We start from the raw sequence: 23,338 nt of genomic DNA, 5'->3' as shown, positions 1-23,338 counted from the left end.
GTGTGAATCCAGCATTCGTAAGGATATTGTCAATACTCGTGGCAGCAGTGTCCTTGGGGTCAGAAAGACCTAGGTTGAAATCCCCCAATATCGTGACCTGGGAATTGGTTTTGGTGTTGTGAGTGATGATGTTAGAGATGTCCTCCGCGAAAGTAGATAGTGGCCAGGTGGCCGGTAGAGTAGATGGAAGGTGATAGAGTGGTTAGGGGTAACAGCTAATTTAGCTGTCAGTGCTTCCAGAGTGGAAAAGTGGTGCGTGGCAGAGAGGTGGAGGTTTAGGGCATTTTTGTGGATGATGGCAATGCCACCACCTTTGGACTGATTAGAATTACGATCATGTCTGATAATGTTATAGTCTGGAGGGATGGCGAGGGAGAGAAGAGGACCAGAGGCAGGATAGAGCCAGGTTTCGGTAATAGCGATAAAGTCAAGGTCGAGGTTGAGGATGAGGTCAGCTACTTCTAGGGCGTGAGCCGAGAGAGATCTGGCATTGATTAACGCACCTTTGATGTTGCTTAAGTTGGGGGGATTGGAAAGGGATGGTGGAAGATTTGGCGTAAGTGTGGACGGTGTAGGGGTCTGAGGCAGTTTGTTACGATGCGCTGAGTGATGGGAAGCGTGGGTGAGTCGCGAGCCAAGTCTGGCATTTCTCAGGGTGATGGAGCAAGGTATGTTTGGTAAAGGTCTATTAGCAAAGTGTTGGATCCAAAGGGCTGGGTTGTTGAGGTAGGGGTTGGTGTGGTGAGCGTTGGATGGCATAGTTGTGGTGTGATGCAGGTGAAAGTGGAGGACGGGGGCGGTGGTGTGGTTAAGTACGGTCCAATCAGAGTGCAGTATAAGGAGGAGAAAGGTGGGCAGTAATCTAGTGAGTAGGACACTGAAAGTGTACATGGGTGATTTTATAGCAATTAGACTGTTGGTGAGGGGCATGTTGACCTAGTATAGTCTAGGAGCAAGTGGTCTGATAGTGACCAAGAGGGCGACCATAAGGCACAGCACAATTACAGTGGTCCGTTCGCGGCCATAAGGCACAACACAATTACAGTGGTCCGTTAGCGACCATAAGGCACAACACAATTGCAGTGGTCCGTTAGCGACCGTAAGGCACAACACAATTACAGTGGTCCGTTAGCGACCATAAGGCACAACACAGTTGCAGTGGTCCATTAGCGACCATAAGGCACAACACAATAGCAGTGGTCCGTTGGCGACCATAAGGCACAACACAATTACAGTGGTCCGTTAGTGACCATAAGGCACAACACAATTGCAGTGGTCCAATAGCGACCATAAGGCACAACACAGTGGTCCGTTAGCGACCATAAGGCGCAACACAATTGCAGTGGTCCGTTAGCGACCATAAGGCACAGTACAGTGGTCCGTTAGCGACCATAAGGCACAACACAGTGGTCCGTTAGCGACCATAAGGCACAGTACAGTGGTCCGTTAGCGACCATAAGGCACAACACAGTGGTCCGTTAGCGACCATAAGGCACAGTACAGTGGTCAGTTAGCGACCATAAGGCACAACACAGTGGTCCGTTAGCGACCATAAGGCACAACACAGTGGTCCGTTAGCGACCATAAGGCACAACACAATTGCAGTGGTCCGTTAGCGACCATAAGGCACAACACAGTGGTCCATTAGCGACCATAAGGCACAACACAGTGGTCCATTAGCGACCATAAGACATGGTACAATAGCCTTGCAGGTTAGTCAAGACATAAGCTTGGTGAAGGCAGAACACGGAGAGACCCCTATAGTGCTGTGGTAGTAAAGTCAGCTATAGTAAGACGGGTGAGGTCTGTAGTGACCAAATGGCACGACACAAATCAGTGTATACTGATGGCTATCATAGGGTACAGCAATAGTCATAGGTGGATAGTTATTGACCCTGGGGCAGAATACACATCATAGGATACAGTGCACACGAGATATGAATAGGCCAGGATAGCATAATCCGGTGAGGCAGCTGTATGTAGCAAGGCAAGGCGGTAGTTAACCAGATGACGTGGTGCGCATATCGTAATAGGCAGAGGAGTTAGTATGGAATTAAGCACATGCCAAGAGGTAGGTCAAAGGTAGAATGCTGGTAGGAGATGCTGCCATAGAGATTGTTAGCTGTGCCCGGGTGACCGCCGCCGGGTGACCGCCGATAGCAGGAAGAACACTACTCCTCCGCCTTTGCAGGGGACTTCACTCTGCAAAGGGGCGAACAGGGGCAAACAGGGTCGAATGGCCTTAAGAGGCCTTCGGATGGCCTCCGGCTCTTCCGCCTGCCGGCGGATGTTTGTATTTAAGTATAAATACAAATACACGTTGCCTAGAGGCGTCTCAGCCTCGTTTCCGTGCCGCATCGCGCCCGACATTTTGAAAAGGTGGATGTCGGCGCATGCGGCTTTAAAGCGAAGATAGGGGGCCAAGGGTGCCAGGGAGGCGATGGGGTGCCCTGGCAGGGCAAGATGCAGCATCAGCTGGTGTCTGCGGGCGGGGAGGGCCGGCTGCCGCTCGGATGCAGCGTGCTCCTCGCCGGGATCTCCACGCCGGGTCCTCGTTCCTGGTGGGTGTGGGGGCTCCTGCCCTCTCCACAAGTAACAAGGAGCACAACTCCAACTTGTAACAAGGAGCACAACTAATGTATAACTGCTCGCCCACAATAAAATTCTACTTCACTGTCAAATCTATCACTGATAGATGGCATGAACCTCATAGTGACACAGTTGCTATTTGCACATAGAATCACCCCTAAATCATTGTGAGCAAGCCTTGTAGAGAAGCGGTTGCCACTCTAGTTGGTCATTAAGGCCGTCTATACATGTTCTGAAATTGTAGATCCAAAACTGTTCTCTTTGGGCGCGTTTGTCTTTGAGTGATCCTCGTCCTGGATCACCTGTTAATTTTTTGACTATCTATAATTTGATAGCTTGTTGACTGTGAGCATATTTTAAGTTTTGTGGTACCACAGGTGCAGCCGTGACTCAGTTCCTGATTCTTGATCGGTGCTCTGAAATTTGGACATGTACTTCTCTTTCTGTCTTGCCAATGTGGAGCTGGATGTACAGGCCCTGGATAATATGAACAACATTGTTTGTGTTGAAGTTGGTATGGGCTTTAGGTTTCCATACCCTTGTGCCGACTTGGAACTCAGTGGTGCGTCTTGTAAAGTGGCACACACTACAGTTGCCGCATGGCAAATGACCTTCAAGAGGTTGCAGACCGAAATAACTTTTCAAATGAGGGCAAGGATTGGAACTTTGGGGTTGCAGTGACATTCTCAAGTCCCTTGAGTACTGCTTCATGATGTAAACAGGCTGCTTGCCATTGCATTTCGTCGTTGCACGCAGAGACCTAAGCCCTAATAATAACAGTAATTATTATTATTATTCACAGCGACAGACACTTATAGTCCCCGGTAAGTGCTGCTTAGGTCAGCCCAGTCCCTTCCTGAGAGCGGTGGCCATGCCAACGCATCAAGGCCATGAGATTAGGCTGCAGCTGGGTAGTGATTTTACTCAATTAACAGCTCAGTTTCAACATCGTCTGAGATTTGTTTTTTTTTAAAAAAAAAACCTACATTTCATCTCTGAACAAGAAACAGCGATAAGGGAGTGATACCATTGCTTCTCCGCAGTGGAACGTACCGCCTAGTCAGGCGCGCTCCGTGTCAAGGTGCACTTTACTTATTTTATTGTGCTTTTGTAAGGCACTTATACATCAAGTAAATAGTGATTTGATTTAACAAATATTAATGATACCCTTCTGAAAACACTACTGAGAAAGGGCTTTCTGGGATTTGAATACATGTTATGTTATGTGCATTTGTACAGCGCACGTACGGCCAAAGGCATCATGGCGCTAAAAGCGGAGGAGCGGCAGCATCCGGAGGCTTAGAACAGTAGTGTCGCCAGGGAGCGACGAAAGACAAGTTGTCGTCCGTTTCTCGCGACGCTGGAGGCAGGTCATTCCAGGCCTTTGAAGGCCCCGCCCCCTATGCATGCTAATCTGATACGCGGAACAGATAGCGGAAATGCAGACTGGGAGCGCAGGGGGCGAGCAGGAACATACCGTGGAAACCTTTCCTGGATGTATTTTGCCCCTAACTTGTAGAAAGCCGGTGAACGATACACATGGACTTGAAGAGGATCCTCTTCTCAATGGGGAGCCAATGAAGCTGCCTGAGAAGCGGAAACATATGAGCTCAAAATGGGGGTGCAGCACGGAGCTGACAGTGGCCTTGTGGAGCATATAGCAGTCTTGCTTCCCGATGTGTCTGTTTTGCAAATGCATGTGCAAAGCGCCTACTAAGCACTACACAAACAATTCAGATGAGCAAAATAGTGTGATTAGTGATGTGATTATTATTATGCACTGTTATTATTATGCACTGTTATTATTATGCATTGTTATTATTATCATTGGGATTTTTATTAATGATTGTATTGGTGCTGTTGCTATTAGTCCGTTCCCTGCCCATGCAGTCTGGCGTGAACCCCCTTTTTTTTGTGGGAATGGGTAATGTCTTACCCGCTCTGCGACATGGGTGATGCCTTCTGTTGTGCCACTTGAACCTTGTGACTTTGTGCCACTTGGGTCACGTGCAAAGATGGAGACGATACGCTAACCAGCACGCAGCTAATATCCATTAGTCCCTAATGAAACACCTGCTTTAATGGCACTGAACATGTGTTGCTTATTTAATTAATTCTGAAGGTTATTGTTTTCGCCTCTCCAGTTTTTATGTAAAAGTACTTACAAACGAGCATTGGCAAAGCCAACAGTTTTGACAATTGTATAGGCAGGGGATGGGCATTTACCAGGCGCTGCCATAACGGTACTAACTCACCATAAAATGGCAAAAGCTGGAAAATGGGGTGAGTACCTGGACATATGACATCTATGCCCCGGCAAATGCCTATATACATGGCATAACTGTTGGCTTTGTCTATGCCTCCCTTTAACAGGGCTTCAGATGCAAATACAGCCATTCTGCTTGTAAGTCAAGTTGCTGAAGCCACACTTCGTTAAGTCAGGTTCATTGCACTAGAAGTGCATTGACGGCTGCAATTAAGCCATTAACTCTCTGAAGACTGCTTAGAAATAACACTGGAAGGCCTAGCACAGCTGGATTTTACTGCTTGATAGAGCTAGGTCAAAGAGATCCTGGGGGAAGCAGGGTTGGGGAGGAGGATGAGGTTTTGGGGGGAAATGGTCGTAGGGATTAGCATGTCTGGGGAGGTCACTGGGTGCGTGAAAACCCAAACTAGAGCCACAGACTGTGTGTCCGCCTCACATTCCATCCCTCTCCTCTCTTGGATCTCCTCTTTCATCTCTAATCACTCACAAATCATGCTCTTCCACCCGTTCCCCTCCAGCTCCCGACCAGTAACAAAAGGGCTCCCGCAAGGAGCATCCCTATCACCCCGCCTCTTCAACATCTATCTACACCCTCTGCCCGCAATTCATCCGCTCCCACAATCTCACCTGCTACAACTACGCAGACGACACCCAGATCATTCTCAAAATCCCCAACTCACCGGGCTCCAACAGCCCAGGCCTGTCGTCATCCCTCGAGGATATGGACCACTGGATGACAACCAGTCACCTAATCCTCAATCCTGGGAAAAATGAAATCCTAGTCGGCGGGAAAACAGCGCTCCTCCGCCAGCCTATTCCCTGGCCTTAAGCCCGAGGCCCCCCACAGGCGACCTCCACCTCAGTGACAAACCTTGGGTGCACACTGGACACAAATGTATCCCAGTCCCAACACATGAATTATAATTATTATAATTATAAATATTCTTTTATAACGAGCTTAATACCATCAAGTAGTTTCTAAGCGCAGGATTGTGAAACCAACCTGTGTTGCACTGTGCTGTCCTGCATCTAAGACAAACGTGTTGGCTTTGGGCTATCCTTCCTCCCAGAGCCAGTTTCTTCCATCTATGCATCCTCAGCTGTATTTTACCATACCTCACCTATCCTCACCGTTTCTCTGCCATCTTCTCCATCATCCTCTCGCCATTGGACTACGCAAGGGGCACCAAGGTTTCAGCTAAGGAAACGGCAAAGAATCCAAAATGCTGCGGGCCGCCTCCTTATTAACATACTGCCCAGAGAACAGATCAGCCCTTCAATATGAGTCCTCCATTGGCTCCCCATTGGTCGACACACTACATTTAAAGCCATGTGCATCACCCACTGCGCCAACCACAACACCGGACCGGAATTCCTCAAAGTCGAATTCACTTGCTACCGCCCCTCAAGGACACTCAGATCCAGCACAGCATCTCTCCAAGTTGTTCCACATTGCAACTGCACCAGACTGGGCGGATCCTCCTTCTCCGTCCTAGCACCGATCATCTGGTAATCTCTGCCCCTGCGCATCTGCAACATTGATCGTCACTCAGCTTTCATAAAGGCCCTCAAAACCTAACTCTTCCTACCCACTCTTGAAACCTTCCTGCACTCTATACTGTTTTTATGCACAAAAATACACTGGCCCAAACCCATTAACACACATATCCAACCAAACCTGCACCGATCCAGCATCGTTCCCAGCAGCACACCACAAAAAACCTCTCGTCCTCCCCCTACACCCTCCTCACTGACAGACGATTGTACATCACCCCCCTTCCCTGTCGCTCTGGGCCCTTCTCTCACTGCTCAGACGTTCGTTTCAGGGAGACCACGACTAGCGAGACCAGGCAATCGCATTGGACCAAGAAAAACTACATTGAAGCCGAACCCCATCCAAGCTTAAGGTATGTCTACGCTGCACCATGTCTGTGGACACAGGCTTCAGGCACGGCCATACATCCATGCACCGTAGAATGCAGTTATGGCTATGCTATTCTGGTCTAGCAGCCCGCATAGCCGTCCACACTGAAACCCCTAACAAGCCTCAACACCTCTGCCATTAGTATACAGCGATAACCTAGGAAAAATGTCGTTCTAGCTGGGCATACATCGAGTCTCCGGCACCAGCCCTCTATCCTAAACTACCAACAGCACCCACCCACGTGCCCACACACATGTTTAATTTACATCTAAGAACCTCCCACACATGGACTGCGGTCACAGAGGGCCTTCCAACCACAAAGCACATTGAGGCCTTACAAATGATGTGATATGGCATTTATGGGGAAAGGGCGCTATAGAGATGACGAATAGAAGACGATCTTCACTTCTGCCGACAATCTTTTTGGCCTCAAGGCAACATTTTCAGTGCCACCTAATATCTTAAAGTAAAAGGTGACTGACATGTGCATGGTTTTCCCAAATCCAATGCCATGTGTGTACCCCTTCCACAGTAGCAGAGGCCATGAGACCAGAGACCCCCAGGTTCCCATCCCGCCGCAGTCGCTTGACACTGAAACCTCCTCCTCCTTGTGCCCTGCTTGCAAGATGGCAACTTGGGGAGAGTTGGTGCATCTCTTGAATTTGGTCTGCTCATGCAACCACAGAAAGATGCCCGGGGTGGGTACAGCAGCTCCACCTATGCCTACCTCCCTTTTCAGAGAAGAAGATACTTAGACTATATTACTCTAGGTGGGAGCATTTAAGTCAAACATTATACTCATTCCCAGTGTCAAATGTCCTGCAGTGCACACCCATTGCACATGCTCACGTGTGCAGTGGCAGAGGTTGAAGGTTACTCTGTCTCTAACATAATGCTCTCTCCGCCTTTCATGAGGCTGATAACCCACAACGCACCCTCCAGTGACAGAGGTGCAATAACGAACATGCAATATGTGGCTTGCTTTCACGCACCTGCTCCTCCAATCAGGCTAAGCGGATATTGCTAGGAACACCTCACCGAGTATGTGCCGAGATGTGCAGTCTTACTCAGTACAAGCCGCAAAGCTTCTGACTTTCCCCATCAATTTCATGTAGTATTGAGTGCTCATATCCCCATGAACTACCGGGTATGACGTCACGTCACCAAGGTATCAGCCCAGAGATGCTTGGAAGGATGGCAGGTTATTTATAAGACGCTTAATACGGCAGCGGCTTCTAAGCGCGCAGCCGGGGATCGAACCTGTGTTGCTCTGTGTCGTCTTGCTTCCAAGGCGAGCACGTTGCCCCTGAGCTATCCTCTTGGCCCAAGGCAGCGGATTGGTTCACTCACTCTCTTGAGGTTTGCATTGTTGACGATCCTTAATGTCGGTGACTTTAGTGGATATCGATACACCGGAATGGTGAGCAGATCCCGACACTGCTTCATGACTTCAGGAACCTGAGAGTTTCACTGGGTTGTGATCCCACAAAAGCACGTGTGGCTGCCTTTGATTGGATGAACGGAAAATATCTGACATGGTGAGATGCATAAGGGTTAGACGCCCCCTGGGCTCCTTCATGAATGGCTTTAGTGGCTGGTCCTGACACCAATATATGGCGGCACTAGAATCAATGACTTCAGAGGATCCACTCAAGCAGCACCTGTTCTGAGATTTAATGAAAGAGCATCAGCTCAGTGTATCAGAATGCAGGGTCCAGTCATGCAATAACTGTACATAGCTCTAGTGGCTGAACATGACCGCAGCACATCAGGGTCATAGCACTGATGACTGCAGTCCAGTCATGCAATAACTGGACATAGCTCTAGTGGCTGAACATGACCGCAGCACATCAGGGTCATAGCACCGATGACTGCAGTCCAGTCATGCAATAACTGGACATAGCTCTAGTGGCTGAACATGACCTCAGTGCATCAGGGTCATAGCACTGATGACTTCAGGGTCCAGTCGCGCAATAACTGGACAAAGCTCTAGTGGCTGACCATGGCTGAACATGACCTCAGTGCATCAGGGTCATAGCACTGATGACTACAGGGTCCAGTCATGCAATAACTGGACATAGCTCTAGTGGCTGAACATGACCTCAGCACATCAGGGTCATAGCACCGATGACTGCGGAGTTCAGTCGTGCAATAACTGGACATTTCTCTAATGGCTGAACATGACCTCAGCACACCAGGGTCATAGAACTGATGACTGCAGAGTCCAGTCATGCAATGACTGGACATTGCTCTAGTGGCTGAACATGACCTCAGCACACCAGGGTCATAGCACTGATGACTGCAGGGTCCAGTCATGCAATGACTGGACATAGCTCTAGTGGCTGAACATGACCGCAGCACATCAGGGTCATAGCACCGATGACTGCAGCCCAGTCATGCAATAACTGGACATAGCTCTAGTGGCTGAACATGACCGCAGCACATCAGGGTCATAGCACCGATGACTGCAGTCCAGTCATGCAATAACTGGACATAGCTCTAGTGGCTGAACATGACCTCAGCACACCACGGTCATAGCACTGATGACTGCAGGGTCCAGTCGTTCAATAACTGGACATTGCTCTAATGGCTAAACATGACCTCAGCACACCAGGGTGATAGCACTGATGACTGCAGGGTCCAGTCATGCAATGACTGGACATTGCTCTAGTGGCTGAACATGACCTCAGCACACCAGGATCATAGCACTGATGACTGCAGGGTCCTGGACATGGCTCTAGTGGCTGAACATGACCTCAGCACACCACGGTCATAGCGCTGATGACTACAGGGTCCAGTCATGCAATGACTGGACATTGCTCTAATGGCTGAACATGACCTCAGCACACCGGGGTCATAGCGCTGATGACTGCAGGGTCCAGTCATGCAATGACTGGACATAGCTCTAGTGGCTGAACATGACCTCAGCACAGCGGGGTCATAGCACTGATGACTGCAGGGTCCAGTCATGCAATAACTGGACACAGCTCTAGTGGCTGAACATGACCTCAGCACATTGGGGTCATAGCACTGATGACTGCAGGGTCCAGTCCTGCAATAACTGGACACTGCTCTAATGGCTGAACATGACCTCAGCACACCAGGGTCATAGCACTGATGACTGCACTGCTCTAATGGCTGAACTCGACCTCAGCACACCAGGGTCATAGCACTGATGACTGCAGGGGCATTGCTCTAATGGCTGAACACGACCTCAGCACATCGGGGTCATAGCGCCGATGACTACAGGGTCCAGTCGTTCAATAACTGGACATAGCTCTATTGGCTGAACATGACCTCACCACACCGGGGTCATAGCACTGATGACTGCAGGGTCCATTCATGCAATAACTGGACACTGCTCTAATGGCTGAACATGACCTCAGCACACCAGGGTCATAGCACTGATGACTGCAGGGTACAGTCATACAATGACTGGACATTGTTCTAATGGCTGAACACGACCTCAGCACATCGGGGTCGTAGCGCCGATGACTACAGGGTCCAGTCATACAATGACTGGACACTGCTCTAATGGCTGAACACGACCTCAGCACATCGGGGTCACAGCGCCGATGACTACAGGGTCCAGTCATACAATGACTGGACATTGCTCTAATGGCTGAACATGGGTGAACATGACCGCAGCACAGCAGGGTCATAGCACCGAGGACTGCGGAGTTCAGTCGTGCAATAACTGGACATAGTTCTAATGGATGAACATGACCTCGGCACACCAGGGTCATAGCACTGATGACTGCAGGGTTCAGTCATGCAATGACTGGTCATTGCTCTAACTGCTGAGGATGACCTCATCACACCAGGGTCATAGCACTGATGACTGCAGGGTCATAGCACTGGACATTGCTCTAGTGGCTGAACATGACCGCAGCACACCAGGGTCATAGCACTGATGACTGCAGGGTCCAGTCATGCAATGACTGGACATCGCTCTAGTGGCTGAACATGACCTCAGCACACCAGGGTCATAGCACTGATGACTGCAGGGTCCAGTCATGCAATGAGTGGACATTGCTCTAATGGCTGAACATGACCTCAGCACACCAGGGTCATAGCACTGATGACTGCAGGGTCCAGTCATGCAATGAGTGGACATTGCTCTAATGGCTGAACATGACCTCAGCAAACCAGGGTCATAACACTGATGATTGCAGGGTCCAGTCATGCAATGACTGGGCATAGATCTAGTGGCTGAACATGACCTCAGCACACCAGGGTCATAGCACTGATGACTGCAGGGTCCAGTCATGCAATGACTGGACATTGCTCTAGTGGCTGAACATGACCTCAGCACACCAGGGTCATAGCACTGTTGACTGCAGGGTCCAGTCATGCAATGACTGGGCATAGATCTAGTGGCTGAACATGACCTCAGCACACCAGGGTCATAGCACTGATGACTGCAGGGTCCAGTCATGCAATGACTGGACATTGCTCTAGTGGCTGAACATGACCTCAGCACACCAGGGTCATAGCACTGATGACTGCAGGGTCCAGTCATGCAATGACTGGACATTGCTCTAGTGGCTGAACATGACCTCAGCACACCAGGGTCATAGCACTGATGACTGTGGGGTCCAGTCGTGCAATAACTGGACATAGCTCTAATGGCCGAAAATGACCTCAGCACATCGGGGTCATAGAACAGATGACTGCAGGGTCCAGTCCTGCAATAACTGGAGTTTTTCTCTAATGCTTAACATGTCCTCAGGGAATCAGGTCCATAGCACTGATGACTGCAGGGTCCAGTCATGCAGTAACTGAACATAGTTTAGTTTTGTTTAGTTTCTTTATTTATACCATGCACCGAACCCTGGGGTAACTGGGCCCCGGAGACTTAGAGGTGGTTACAGCAGTATATAGACATACAAGATAATAACAGTAAGTGCAATTGACCAGGTTACAAAGTGGTCAACAAAGGAAACGAGTACATTAAGTAGTGTGTCAGATAGTGGTGGAATTCTTGTTGGTTAGCCAGGACTTTGTTTTTGCTCTGAAGGTCCATAGCTCTAATGGGTGAACATGACCAAAGCACATCGGGGTCATAGCACTGATGGCTGCAAGGTCCAGTCGTGCAATAACTGGACACAGCTCTAATGGCCGAAAATGACCTCAGCACATCGGGGTCATAGAACAGATGACTGCAGGGTCCAGTCCTGCAATAACTGGAGTTTTTCTCTAATGCTTAACATGTCCTCAGGGAATCAGGTCCATAGCACTGATGACTGCAGGGTCCAGTCATGCAGTAACTGAACATAGTTTAGTTTTGTTTAGTTTCTTTATTTATACCATGCACCGAACCCTGGGGTAACTGGGCCCCGGAGACTTAGAGGTGGTTACAGCAGTATATAGACATACAAGATAATAACAGTAAGTGCAATTGACCAGGTTACAAAGTGGTCAACAAAGGAAACGAGTACATTAAGTAGTGTGTCAGATAGTGGTGGAATTCTTGTTGGTTAGCCAGGACTTTGTTTTTGCTCTGAAGGTCCATAGCTCTAATGGGTGAACATGACCAAAGCACATCGGGGTCATAGCACTGATGGCTGCAAGGTCCAGTCGTGCAATAACTGGACACAGCTTTAATGGCTGAACATGACCTCAGCACATCAGGGTCATAGCACTGATGGCTACAAGTCCTTTCATGCAATAACTGGACATCACTCTAATGGCTGAACATGACCTCTGAGTATCAGGGACACATTTTCAATAACACAGGAGGGAGTAACACTGTGGGGAAGTGCAATAGCTTTATGGAAGGGATTAACTCCACTCTACATTGGTCAGGTCTTTAATTTCTGGCAATAATGATATTGACTCTTAATTACTAAGTAAGATCTACGTCATCATTCAGGCGTGGATGGCCATACATGGCCTCTGCCTCAATGATCAGAAGACAGAACTCTTATTAACCGGCTCACAAGCCACACTAAACAAGCTTGACACCACCTTAAACTCCTTCTGTATATACAGTATTAACATCACGGTCTCCAAAGTTGTTAAAACCCTAGGAGTATATTTTGACTCTTCTGTAATGCTGACAAAACAAGTGAACGCTGTAGCCTCTTCCACAGCCTACACTTGTAAATTAATAAACGCCTGTAGACCCTTTCTCTCCCTCACAAGCTGTTCCACCTTAGCTAGAGCGCTGATCCTATCAAAATTGGATTATTTTATCACACTCTACCTCGGAACCAGCAAAAGAAATCTAAATAAACTTCAGGTCCTCCAAAACAGCACTATCAGGGGAGCCTTCAACATTCCCTGATCCCACCACATCTCTGAAACAAGACGTAACGCCGGCTGGCTGTTCATGAATAACAGAATCTCTTTGGAAACACTGACCCTTACTCAGAAGTGCCCAACAAACTCAGCACCCAATTACCTGGTCTGCAGATTCACCAAAAACCAGTCGTCTCGACCCACCAGATCAGCCCAACTACACTGCCTCAAAGTCCTGCGGTATAACCGCCAGAAATCTGGAGGCACTATCTTCCCCGTATTAGCGTCCAAACTTTGGAACTCTACATCTACAGTCATAAGAACTATACCTGCTCTCTCCCAATTCAGGACATGCATTAAAAAATGGCTCGCCACCCTTGAAACTAACTAACCTATAATGGTTCTGATTATTGTTTCCCACCTGCTTGTACATAATGTCATGTATTATTTCCTGCTCATGAAAAATGCCAATGTTGTAAATATTATCTTGAGGTTTTTTATATAACTAACATGTAACCTGTAACTATATCTTGAACAAATGTAACTGGAATAATACGCCCAGATACCCAACGGTTTGGAGCGCTATACAAATAAACAATACAAAACAATAATGTCTTATAAAGATCCACGTTTATGGGAACCATATTGTAAATGGCTAAAAAAGGACCCCGGGGACGATTTCACAGACTATTTGCCTCTCCAGTCTCCAATAGGCCTCGGACTGGCCTTTGTGGCACTTGGCCAAGGCCTACACTGCCAGTCAAATGATGGATTGGCTTGTTGGCCAATGGTAGGCCAGTTTGATAACTCAGTGAATGGTGCATCTGGAATTTTGGCCAATGTCACTGACACAACGCCTACTGAAATGTATCATTTGCACGGATGTTACTAAAAACCCACCTCACGGTACTGGAGGTTGTATTATTTTGTGTACCATTTTGATGGCGGTGAGAAGCTTTTTATTGGCTGGGACCTCCCACTTAAGGTATATCCCCCAATGAGAAGAACAGTTACATCGGGCAATAGACTGAATATGCATGACTAGCTCTTCAAGGAAATGGGGTACAACTTATGAGAGTTTCCCCACCATCTCACATAATTCACGTACGTAGCTCCTTGTTGCTGCGCGGTGCTAGATACTCTATGGCTTCTTACCTTCACAACTTCTTCATGGCCAGATTTGCATTCCACTGACTCGGAAATGTCAGCAACAGCGCCATTTTCCTCGACAGACACCACCTTGACAGGCACCGACACTGTCCTCCCTGTCAATATTGCCGTGTTCAGAATTTCTGTGTCCTGCATGGAAAGAAACAAGCATGTAGAGGTTGATGGCACAAGACCTGGCAGAGGTAAGAAGAAAAGCACACGGAAAAAGATCCAAAGAAACCAGATGCAGAGGGAAATTAATCTGAGACAAGTCAAAGGGTTTTATTCAGTAAGAAACTGGAAGAAAAACTTTAATGAAGAGATGATCAGTGTCATACATTCCAGCCACCATATAGATCCCCTTTAAGAGACAGTCAGTGTTCTGGTTCATGAAGCAGGACCTTCTGAACATAGCCGGCTACAAACTGCTCTCTTTCTCTCTCCCCCTCTCTCCCTCTCTCTTGCTCTTTCTCTCCCTCTCGCTCTCTCTCTGTGTCTCTCACACTCCCCCCTCCCTGACTCTCTCTGCCTCTCCCTCACCCTCTTTCCATCTCTCTTGCTCTTTCTCTCTCTCTCACTCTCTCTCTCTCTCTCTCTCTCTCTCTCTCTCTCTCTATCCCCGTCTCTCTCTCTGTCGCTGCCTCTCTCTCTGTGTCTCGTCCTCTCTCTCGCTCTCTCCCTCCTACACTCTTACTCTATGTCTCTCGTTCGCTCTCTCTTCCTCTCTCTGGCTCTCTCTGTCTCTCTCTCTCTCCCCCTCTTTTCTTCTATCTCTCTCGTTCTCTCTCTCTCTCTCTCTCTCTCTCTCTCTCTCTCTCTCCCTGACCCCCCTCCTCTCTCTGTCTCTGTCTCTCTCTCTCTCTTCTTGTTTCTCTCTCTTCTTGTCTCTCTCTCTCTGAACTAGTTTATGGTGATAGCCTTAGCGTTGTGAGGTTGTAATGAAAGGCCTCCAAACCACGGAACTGAATGGCCATATGAATGATATGAAAATGGATATTTCCCTTCAGTGAAAGGTACAGTGAGCTAAAGTGCGGCTGCAGACTCTCGACTGGGTACCTTCCCAAAGAACAGGCCATTTAGCCGTGTTCGTTCTCACAGAGGGGCGCCAGTAACTATTTTTTGATTTCCACATGAAAAAGTCCTACCTATCAGTACCAAAGGAAAAGCAGCATTTTAATTAACAAAGGAAGAAGAAATTCAAAGGTCCCTTTCACATGAAAAACAGGATTTTTAAACACTGACACAAAAACAACTTTGGATGTGTGTTTGCAAGTTAAAGCAAGACATGTGGAAAACTGTCCCCCTGGCAACCTAAATATGTCTGGGAAATGACATGGTGTGTGTGCTGATAAAATGTAAGGTAGATTATGCTTCACATGCAAAATACCAGCAAAAAATCTGAAAAGAAAAGCCTGCTTGGTTACTATGAAAAGTTCCTCTAGGCCTATTCAAGCAGACTATGCAGATTTCTTTTTGCAAGGGAAATCCAGAGAAAGCTGAAACAAAAATGTAATCCAAGTACATAGTGGAAAAGCACATCAAATTACTGGCTGAGAAATAACTGCTGCATTTTCACTAAAGCTGCCACCCTTCAAGAGGTGGGGTACTGTGACAATTCAGACTCACATTTCATCAGGAAAACAAACAACAGATAATTAAAAGTGTATTTTATTAATGACTGAAAGAAACTGCCCTGTACTTTCAGCAAAACAAGCACAGTGAACTCTAAAATCACACCGTATGTCACAGAATCAAGGCTGATGTTAGAAAAAGCAATATGGGAGTCCATTTCAGCCCAGCACAAATGGTGGGGCTCTATAAAAGAATTCACAAACAACTCCCCCACGGCCAGCCTGGTTTGTGCATCCCAACTGTTTACAACTGCATTAAAATGGGTCCTGCAGAAGGGTACTGGAAGACAAACTTTCTTTTAGACTTGCTGTCTCTGCAGGTCGATTTCTCTTGGCTGGTGCATGACCGGAATGTAGAGGGGAGATGTGGAAAAACAGGGGCTAGAAATTAAGAGGAGCTGAGCTTTGAAAGAAATATAAGAAATGGATGCCTTTTAGATCGACACAGGCATCGTGACATCACAAGGCTGGCCCATCTCTTTATCTACAGTGGGGGATCTCTGTGAAGCAAATGCATCCCCCATTTATGAGCTGAAATCAACTTCAAACCACCAATTTGAAAGAGACTAACAAAAACACTGGCCCAGAGAGACAAACAACCTGGAGGCAGGAGAGCTACCATTTGTCACACATGAAGATTTACTTTTAAGTTGAAAGGACTATTATAACTTAAGCCTTTTTTCTCAGAAACCATAAGTCATACTGATTACATGTATGTTTCATTCTTTAGGTAATTTCCCGGTTGATTTTGGTGATATAAATTCATCCACCTGTAACTCAGGGTGCTGTAATGGCCCTCTAAAATGGATTTCTGACTGATCTGAAAATGTTTCAAAGTTGAGAGTTGGCGAATGGCTGGAGGGTGGAATTATTAATATGGATAATAAATTGCATGCTTCTAATGATTATGCTTTTTGTCAAAATGACAGAAAATTGCCAAACAGCTGTGTAACATGTTGCGGACCTGGCTGTTTTTTATTTATTAAATTCTCCCTGATTAGCAGAATCAGAATATGTGCATATATATATATATATATATATATATATATATATATATATATATATATATATATATATATATATGTATATTATGGCAGTTATTGGTAAAATAATGAGGTTTTGCCACATAAGACATTTTTGGCAATACATTTGACATGAACACAAATTGGGATTGCATATGAAGATGCCATATGTCTGCTTGAGACTTCTAAACTGATCCTCAGAGATCTGCCCAAGTTGGGAGGAGAGAGAAGGGTAACTGTCCAATTCTATTTGCGAGAACTCTTGCAGGGTACTCCCCCAAGATTGTGAACTTGCTGGTGTCATTGCTGCTGTATAAAGTGGAATGTACTCTGTGGAAGGGGAGATCTGCTGAAACTTACCATCTTACAGCTACAAGGATTCACCAAAGGAGATTGCTGAGATTGCGTCTGGATGGAGCTACTTCTGGGAATGCTTAAACGTTGAATGGGTCCTATAGTGGAGGGCTGGTGGCCATCCTTGAGAGTAGAGTGTCCAGACCCCTGCCCTTTCCATCCAAGAGAGACCTGAAATGCAGCTGGCTGTCCTGAACTTTTAAACAGAGGCATTCTATGTAAGTAGAACTGAGCCCTGGGAAACCAAGAGGCGGGGAGTCTGCTTGCCTTGCATCCTTTCCCTTTATAGTGGGTGGTGGGCAAAACTGTGTAGATCCTTAGCCTAATTAACTAAAATATACATTTAATTAACTCTTCTTGGCAGAACACCACAGGGTGATTTTTGTTGAAATTCAAAATTAACAAAGCTCATTCTTGGTGTGAGCTGAAAACTATAGACTGTGATTTAATTGGGTAATCCTGTGTGTCCTGTTGACCACGGCTTCTTTAGGAAGAGGGGTGTCTTTGTCCCTAAACTAAAATAAATCAGAAATTCTAAAATCATCCCAATTGTTAATGTCCGGGTTCCCCAGCATGGACCCTTAAGTGGAGGGGGGTCTGAAATTCAAAATTAACCTAATTGCTCTGTCTGACTTCCCCAACACAGACAAAAGTAGAGGGTGGCAGTCTGAAAAACAAACTGCTAAATCACCATGCGTTTATTTTAAAGCAAAAGTGTGGGTGGAATAAACATTGCCATATGCATTTGCACACTTTTTCAAAACTAAACTGCTAGCCTTTTAAGCACGCATGAAAACCGAAATTGCACATCACTACATTTGTAATTGAGTTTGTTCACTGACCAGCACTAATTATTTCTTGAAGCAAAATTGAGATAAAGTACTCTGATTTGTGTTTTTCCCCAATTCATTTATGAGATTTATTTGTGTAACAAAAAGATCATTGTGAGCTACAAAGAAGGTGGCGTGTGTAGTTTAGTTATTTCCTATACCCGACCTAGTTCGTGGCTCACTGTGGGCACGGGGGGGAGGGGGATCTGTGTGACTCTATATGAGTCTTCAGTAAGGCCAGCGCTAAAAACTAAAAAAAAGTCTCTATCCTAAGTTCACCCTGTCCCTATCCTACCTGTCCCTATCCTAAGTTCACCCTGTCCCTATCCTAAATTCACCCTGTCCCTATCCTACCTGTCCCTATTCTAAGTTGACCCTGTCCCTATCCTAAATTCACCCTGTCCCTATCCTACCTGTCCCTATCCTAAGTTCACCCTGTCCCTATCCTACCTGTCCCTATCCTACGTTCACCCTGTCCCTATCCTAAATTCACCCTGTCCCTATCCTACCTGTCCCTATCCTAAGTTCACCCTGTCCCTATCCTAAATTCACCCTGTGCCTATCCTACCTGCCCCTATCCTAAATACACCCTGTCTCTATCCTACCTGTCCCTATCCTAAGTTCACCCTGTCCCTATCCTAAATTAACCCTGTCCCTATCCTACCTGTCCCTATTCTAAGTTCACCCTGTCCCTATCCTAAATTCACCCTGTCCCTATCCTACCTGTCCCTATCCTAAATTCACCCTGTCCCTATCCTACCTGTCTCTATCCTAAATTCACCCTGTCCCTATCCTAAGTTCACCCTGTCCCTATCCTAAATTCATCCTGTCCCTATCCTAAGTTCATCCTGTCAACTTTCTTGGAAATTCAGCATGTGCTTGGAAAGTCACCCTGTTGGTTTTCTGGGAACTTCTTCCTGTTACTTTTCGATGAATTTCAGCCTGACATTTTAAGAGACATTCACCTTGTCCCTTTACTTAAAAATGCACTCTGTCTCTTTTCTGAGAAACTCCCCTTCCCTTTCTTAGAAATCCCCTTTCTTTCTCTGGTGAGAACCCCCGTATCCTGTTTCTGAGCAGAGAACAGTGCTTTGGCTCAGTATTAGTGTCAGAGCTTGGAGACAGTATTGCACTGGTGTGTGTTCTAAGGTACTGCTTACACATAGATGTGATTTCGTGGTGCAGACCGATCTGTGAGCAAAAACGACATGTATTTTGTGCCTTCTGGCCACATGTGGCAAACGCATTTCTCGTCTGAGCTCCCGTGGTGCGAGATAAGGTATGTGTGAGGTAAGAGACCCCCCCATGATATTAAAGCGGAGGCAATGATGATGTTTACAAATATCCTCGATCTGTGTCAGTCATTATATAATAGCAGTGCCCTTGCCTGAGGGCATTCATGCCCGGCTCCTCAATGGTGCCAGCTATTCAGGGCAGAAGACAGCTGCTGGCTGCCCAGGGCCGTTCACGTCCAGTACAGCTGCTTGTCAGCAGTGAGCATAGCGACCTCAGGATGCGGGTCTGGCGTTATTCCTACAGAGGTTTCATAGAACGCTCTTCCTTCTTCCTGTAAACCTTTGTGTACGAGATTCTAACTGGCACTGCAGCTAGCAGAACTCTACCTCTCCTCTGTGCAAGAGGGAAGCTTGCCCTGAGAGTGCCTGAACTCAACCTGCTCTGGGTGCACTGGAAGCTTGCCCTGCTTCTGCCTGGGCTCTCACTCTTGTCTGTGTGTGGGAGCGTTCTCTGCTGTACGGTGTGCACTACCTGTTCTCTGTGTGTGGTAAGCTTGCCCTGCTTCTGCCTGGGCAGTACCATTTCTTTGTTTGTTAGAGAAACTTGCCCTGCTTCTGCCTGGGCTCTAACTCTTGTCTGTGTGTGGGAGCGCTCTCTGCTGTACGGTGTGCACTACCTGTTCTCTGTGTGTGGTAAGCTTGCCCTGCTTCTGCCTGGGCAGTACCATTTCTTTGTGTGTTAGATAAGCTTGCCCTGCTTCTGCCTGGGCTCTAACTCTTGTCTGTGTGTGGGAGCGCTCTCTGCTGTACGGTGTGCACTACCTGTTCTCTGTGTGTGGTAAGCTTGCCCTGCTTCTGCCTGGGCAGTAACCATTTCTTTGTGTGTTAGATAAGCTTGCCCTGCTTCTGCCTGGGCTCTAACTCTTGTCTGTGTGTGGGAGCGCTCTCTGCTGTACGGTGTGCACTACCTGTTCTCTGTGTGTGGTAAGCTTGCCCTGCTTCTGCCTGGGCAGTACCATTTCTTTGTGTGTTAGATAAGCTTGCCCTGCTTCTGCCTGGGCTCTAACTCTTGTCTGTGTGTGGGAGCGCTCTCTGCTGTACGGTGTGCACTACCTGTTCTCTGTGTGTGGTAAGCTTGCCCTGCTTCTGCCAGGGCAGTACCATTTCTTTGTGTGTTAGAGAAGCTTGCCCTGCTTCTGCCTGCTTCTAACTCTTGTCTGTGTGTGGGGGCGCTCACTGCTGTTGCATGTGCACTACCTGTTCTCCATGTGTGAGAAGTGTGCCCTCCTTCTGCCTCAGCAGTACCCTTTATTTCTGTGCAAAGAAGGTAGCAGGTGCCCCTCTCTAGAGAGAACATGCCATGATAACCGTGGTTTTTATCGACTTTGAGAGTCCGCTGCCACACTTTAGCTCACTGTAATTTTCACGAAGGAGGAATAACCATTTGCATATCAGTCTTTGTCCCAACCACAAGGGCAGTCCAGCACCGAAATGCCAGGCTAACCTCCTTTGAACGAGAGTATCAACCGTAACCCCATACACGTGCTTCAGCCTTGTGGGGCCTCATCAGTGAGGTGGAGCTGCGCCTCTCTGAGCACAGTGAGCAAGGGGTCCACGTCTGAGTTCCCCCAGGTAACTTAGGGTGACCAACCCCAAGTTCATTGCAAACATTTTCAAAAAAGGTAGCAAGCTCCTGTCTCCAGAAGGAACATAGCATGATAACCTGTTCTGTGTTTTTTTCCCACTTTGAGAGTCTGCAGCCACACTTTAGCTCACTGTATCTTTCACAGATGGGAAATACCCATTTGCATATCAGTCTTTGTCCCGCCCACAAGGGCAGTTTAGCACCGAAATGCCATGGCAATTCCCTTCTGAACAAGAGTACCAACAGCAACCCCAGACACGTGTTTCAGCCTTGTTGGGCATCATCAGTGAGGTGGAGCTGTGCCTCTCTGAGCACAGTGAGCAGGGGGTCCACGTCTGAGTTCCCCCAGGTAACTTAGGGTGACCAACTCCAAGTTCCTTACAAAAATGCAAAAAAAGGTATCAGGCATGATAACCTGTTATGTAGTTTTTACCCACAAGTGAGAGTCTGCAGCCATCACTTTTAGCTCACTGTACTTTTCACAAAGGAGGAATATTTGTGTGTTAGAGAAGCTTGCCCTGCTTCGGCCTGGGCTCTAACTCTTGAATGTGTGTGGGAGCCCTCTCTGCTGTAACTTTCCCAGCAATGCCAGACATGTACCACTGTCTGCCTGATTATGCCTTCCTGAGCGTTAGAACACAGCCTTTGCCTAAGCCTTGTGTGCCGAGGCACCTTCCATTCACCTGAAAAATTATTTCTTGACAATATCATGCCAAGGCTGTGCCACCCTCCCCATTGTAATGCATGTGTGCCTTCCTATATAAAAGCTCAGTGCACGCAGTGGAGGGGGGTTGTTGCAGTGAGCCGTTTTCTGTCATTGCGTTGCTGCTGTCCTGTGTTTGTCGTTTTCTGTCATTGCGTTTCTGTTGTCCTGTGTTTGTCATTTCCTGTTATTGCGTTGCTGCTGTCTTGTGTTTGTCATTTCCTGTCATTGCGTTGCTGATGTCCTGTGTTTGTCATTTTCTGTCATTGAGTTGCTGCTGTCCTGTGTTTGTCGTTTTCCCTCATTGGGTTGCTGCTGTTCTGTGTTTGTCATTTCCTGTCATTGCGTTGCTGCTGTCCTGTGTTTGTCATTTCCTGTCATTGCGTTGCTGTTGTCCTGTGTTTGACATTTTCCGTCATTGGGTTGCTGTTGTCCTGTGTTTGTTGGCTTTTCTGACTATCATTAAAAGATGTTCCCCAATTCACTGGAAGAGTCTGCAGTTGTTTTCTATGACACCATTGGTGCTGTTACTCAGATTCCCACTGCCCTGCGGCCAAACCCAGGGTGCGCTGGATGCAACTCCCAGTGATCCCCATGGACCCAGATGAGATGATTTTTGTTAAGAAGTGACTCCCAGCCTTCTTATGATTGACTTGCCAGGTTTATTAACAGCTTCACAGGTATATTTACAGGCAATCATTTAAGTTACATAAAGGACATTGACACTGGCAGCCCATCACCCAGGCAGGGGTTCACCAACTGACCAGGGCTCAAACCTTCACTCACACATTCCAACACTCAGACATCAACACTCCTCATGACATCACAACATTCCTGCTCACCCAGGCAAGACATATACAACACATCTCCCCCCTTACATTAACACACTGCAAACACTAAGCACTACACACAACACATCTTCCTCCTTACAGGAACATCTACGCAAACAACAAGCACATTGCAGGCAGGCAAGTTACGCCACCATCCACCATACAAACTTTACAAGGTACTCTTACAGCAATGTGATTTCAAACTTCACCTACACATCCAGGTCACCCTCAATAATAACATCAAATCACCTTCTGTCTGTCCCTGCCACAAACAGACTCTAGACTAAAACTCTAGACACATACCAGCCCATACACAAGGCTAAGACTACCCTACAAACCAAACCATGACTAAAATAACATATATCCTTCTTCCGCTCGCCCCCGGCACAGGCGAGCCTCCAGGCTGCCACCCTGAAGCACAGCTTGCCATCCTGACGCAATACTAGTCATCCAGAATGACAACAGAATCACCATACCTGTCAAGAGACCCCATAAACCGCTAATAAACACTGATACCAGATATAGCCAACTGTGCCTGCATCACAAACATACAACCAGTTACATATATGGACTATGCCAACAGAGCCCACCCAACCACACCAAGATATACAGATCCTGCAACAGCTTGAAGATGCTGGCCAGCCATCTCCAAGACCACTAACAAAACATGGGGTTGACCTAACTACTTAACTCAATGGCAGCACTAACAAGTCCAATGGTCGACAACAACTAAATACGGGCACACTCTAAACCCTGAAAGATGGAACGAGTCTTCAATAGGCACGCAGTTCAGCCAGGAACAACAGCCTGCGCGTAATAAAAGAAGAACATTAGTGGTACACGACCACAAGATAGAAGTACATGTGTGACCTTTCATGCCCATCACCAACAGACATACTCCTACAAACACCGGGGCC

The 23,338-nt window shown here is 47.2% G+C and overlaps 1 protein-coding gene across 1 annotated transcript in view; it reads right to left on the bottom strand.

The window, feature by feature from the left end:
* The window catches only part of TMEM132C (transmembrane protein 132C), a 1,669,387-nt gene that overhangs the window by 229,271 nt on the left and 1,416,778 nt on the right, over positions 1–23,338 (bottom strand). Inside the window, exon 5 of the mRNA XM_069620123.1 lies at positions 14,178–14,321. Within this exon, the coding sequence (XP_069476224.1) occupies positions 14,178–14,321 (144 nt within the window). The remainder of the gene's footprint in view (positions 1–14,177; positions 14,322–23,338) is intronic.

The sequence above is a fragment of the Ambystoma mexicanum genome, chromosome 10, assembly GCF_040938575.1.
Source record: "Ambystoma mexicanum isolate Mex_15411 chromosome 10, UKY_AmexF1_1, whole genome shotgun sequence".
In the NCBI taxonomy this organism is placed as follows: domain Eukaryota; kingdom Metazoa; phylum Chordata; class Amphibia; order Caudata; family Ambystomatidae; genus Ambystoma; species Ambystoma mexicanum.
Note: the sequence above shows the minus strand (reverse complement) of the source record. Positions and strands in the feature narration are given on the sequence as shown.